Genomic DNA, 3,284 nt, shown 5'->3' on the forward strand with positions numbered 1-3,284 from the left:
TGCAGGACCCGGCACTTGGCCTTGTTGAACCTCATACAATTGGCCTCGGCCCATTGATCCAGCCTGTCCAGGTCCCTCTGCAGAGCCTTCCTACCCTCGAGCAGATCAACACTCCCGCCCAACTTGGTGTCGCCTGCAAACTTACTGAGGGTGCATATGAGTGCATATGTTGAATATGGCAAGGTTTAGCCAGGCACTTTCAAGCCAAATTTAAAGTATAAAAATTGAAAACTTAAAACATCTAAATTAAAAACTTAATTAAAATACATTTTTTTTTCACCCAAGCATTATTGTCAGGGCTGCGCATCACTAGAGCCCTGAAAGTAACGAGCAGGATCCTTCCTTAGGGCAAGGACTAGCCCAATTTGCTTATTTATCACATGCCACAGAGGGAGTCCTTCTATCCTGTCTGGTGTTTGGGGAGGGAATTTTACCCTAGGCAGGTTGTTTTTTCTTGGGTTACTCACAATAGCTTAGTGTATCTGTAGCAACGCAGGGAAATCTGTAGCCAAAGGTCTCTGAACCGTTCACAGAAACAAGGAGATTTATCTTTCCTTCAGACAAGGGTACATGTGGATTCTGGAGCCATAAAACATTTTTTTCAGCAAGAAGCCCTTGGGAATGGCTTTTTTCCAGCTGTTTTCCAGCTGTTCAGCTCCCACCACCAACAGCCTGCACGTTTGATGCTTTCCAGTGCAATGGCAGCTCTCGCATCTCCCAGCCCAGGCCTTTCACACTACTTTGCAAATAGTGATTTACAGATAGGAATTTGGCTCCAGCTGATGGAATATGAGGATTTAATGCGACATCCCAAAAGACAAGGCTAGTTTGGAAAAACAGCTGTGAAATCCAGCAGCTGTGTCTCACCAGGGGAGCCAGGTCCATGCAAACAGAAAGCTGGCGAGGAGGTGGTCTGGCAATCAAAGATGTGGTTCTTAAATCCCTGGCCCTCAGAAGGGGGTGGTTTGTTCCTCCTCATTTCCACATTTCCACATTTCCCTTGGACAAGAAAACTCATCCACCTGGTCTGTGTTTCCATCATAACCACTAAAGCTCATGGTGAGAAAATGCATTCTGGCAGTGAAATTTCCATAGCAATAGCTCATTCTCTACTGAAATTCCCAAAATGAGCACTTGTTTTGTAAGGGGAAAATGTTCATTAATGAGGGACTCTTTCCCTCTCCTGGAAGCTCAGGTACCATGCAGCTGTGGCCTGGTAGTCTCTGAACTTGGTAACTTTACTCTCCATTTTTGTGGCCTGCTTGTTCCCCATGACTGTCTTGTTCCAGCTGGGATATTGCGATAACCTTCCTTTCCCATGACCTGTTACACATCCCTTCATGAACCTTTCCTCTGGCTTCCCACTCACCCGTTTTGTCTGCTTTCATCTCCTCTGGTTCCCACTCATTTCCCCTGGTTACCCCCCAGCGCTCAGTCTTTCTCTTCCCCATGTCTCTCACTGCCACCAATGATCCTTTTTGACATTTTGATCTTCTCCCTGAATTCTTGCCCAAAGCAAATACTCTAAGAACCAACTCTTTAAAAGCCTTTTAAATACATTTCCATCCTAAGGCTCCCCATTCATTGGTTGCTCACCAAACCTTCCCAGTGCCCAGGTGGTCTCATTTTTGGATCTCATAAATTAGCACATCCTGGCCCTTAATTTTGCCTCAGCATTGTGCCATCTCTCATCAACTTGGCCACTCAGCATTTTTCTTACCCCGGCATTTAGTCGTTATACTGACAGCCCGTGCAGCATTTGAGTCTCACTCAGTCTGGGAGGAATTTAAGATGTGCCAATGATTTGTGCATAGGGGTGAAAAGCACAGTCCCTGCTGATGTAGCTAGTTATCACCTTAAAGTAAAACCAAGGTTAGCCTGGTTGGGAAGCATACGAGCTGCAGTGGAAGCAAGCGGGGTTTTGCAGCTTGAAGGCTTTTGCCGTTCCTCTCGGTTTCCTTGTGTGAAACAAGCTCTGTGAGCCCGGTTCTCTTATCCATGGCTTTATTTCTGCTTGCTTTCAGCAGAGCAAAGTCCTGAAAGGGAGAGGTGGGCAGGCCAGTGTCTTCCATGAAAGATTTATCCCAAAGGTCAGGAGGATTTTGAGTGATGAGGGAATGTTTATATAGAAAATGTGGTCAAGGAAGAGGTGGCCATTTCATAGCAGTCCATCAATACCTGCCACCCACGGCCAATGTCACCTAACAGGAGTAAGCCTGAGCCCATCAGCTGAGCTCCATGGACATCATCTGGGGTGTGATGAACTCTTTGGCAGATATCCATCTCCTCTGGTGGGATATGGAGAAAAAGTGTTGCATGACACCCTTGGAAAAGGGCTCCGAGGAATTACAGGAGCTACAACAAAGCAAAAGTTCCCTTTTCTCTCCCCAGGAGCCGACCCTTATGTGATCATAAAGTGCGAAGGGCAAAAGGTTCGCTCTCCGGTGAAGAAGGACACGGTGTCTCCAGAATTTGACGTGAAAGGCCTCTTCTACCGCAAGAAGCCAGGACAACCCATCATTGTTCAGGTACCCAGCAGGCAAGCAGTGAGCCGAGGGATGGAGACCCTCTCTCACTTGGACCCCCCCACTTGCCCGCTCCTCACACTGTCCATAGCAGGTCTGTTCCCCAAGGCTGAGCATCATCAGTTCATGCAGCTCAACCTCTCACCACCATGGCTGAGCCGTGACATCTGGTGAATGCGTGTCCTTCACCCCTCTCAGTCACAGAGTGAACCCCCCACACCTCAACCACCTCCACGGCTCCAGCTCGGAGCAGGTCCCCAGTAACCCCTTCCCCTCTCCGGTGCGTGAAGGTTGGCTGCATCCCTCAAGGAGCTGCCCTCATGTCTGTTTTGTTTCCCCAGATCTGGAACCACAACTTAATAAGCGATGAGTTCTTGGGCCAAGTGGCGCTCACGGGGGATCCCAGCGACCGGCAGTCAGTGCACACGCTGCACCTCCAGGACAAGGGGAACAGGAGATCAAACGATCTCTCTGGAACCATCGCTGTGAGGCTGCTCAGCAGTAACATCCTCACCAACGTCTAAGTACTCAAGGACTCTTCTTCTGGTGCCACAAATGTGTATATAAACACGCACACATACATACATATATATATACACACACACTACCATCCAGAGCCTACCTACCATCTGCAAAGTGTATATGAACTATGCATGCATTCCACTCAAAGGAGCCAATCTTGTGTTTTCAATGTTAAAAAATGGTGCCTTTTTGGGGAACCACAACGATCCTTCTGCTGGCGTCCTCTGCAGCCCCCAT

At 48.2% G+C, this 3,284-nt stretch overlaps 1 protein-coding gene across 1 annotated transcript in view; it reads left to right on the forward strand.

Annotated features, from left to right (window-relative positions):
• The window catches only part of CAPN5 (calpain 5), a 40,229-nt gene extending 37,168 nt beyond the window's left edge, over positions 1-3,061 (forward strand). Inside the window, exons 11-12 of the mRNA XM_009286128.2 lie at positions 2,392-2,528; positions 2,867-3,061. Of these exons, the coding sequence (XP_009284403.1) occupies positions 2,392-2,528; positions 2,867-3,049 (320 nt within the window). The 3' untranslated portion in view covers positions 3,050-3,061. The remainder of the gene's footprint in view (positions 1-2,391; positions 2,529-2,866) is intronic.
• The last annotated feature ends 223 nt before the right edge of the window (positions 3,062-3,284 follow it).

The sequence above is a fragment of the Aptenodytes forsteri genome, unplaced genomic scaffold (assembly GCF_000699145.1).
Source record: "Aptenodytes forsteri isolate BGI_AS27 unplaced genomic scaffold, ASM69914v1 Scaffold231, whole genome shotgun sequence".
Lineage (NCBI taxonomy): Eukaryota > Metazoa > Chordata > Aves > Sphenisciformes > Spheniscidae > Aptenodytes > Aptenodytes forsteri.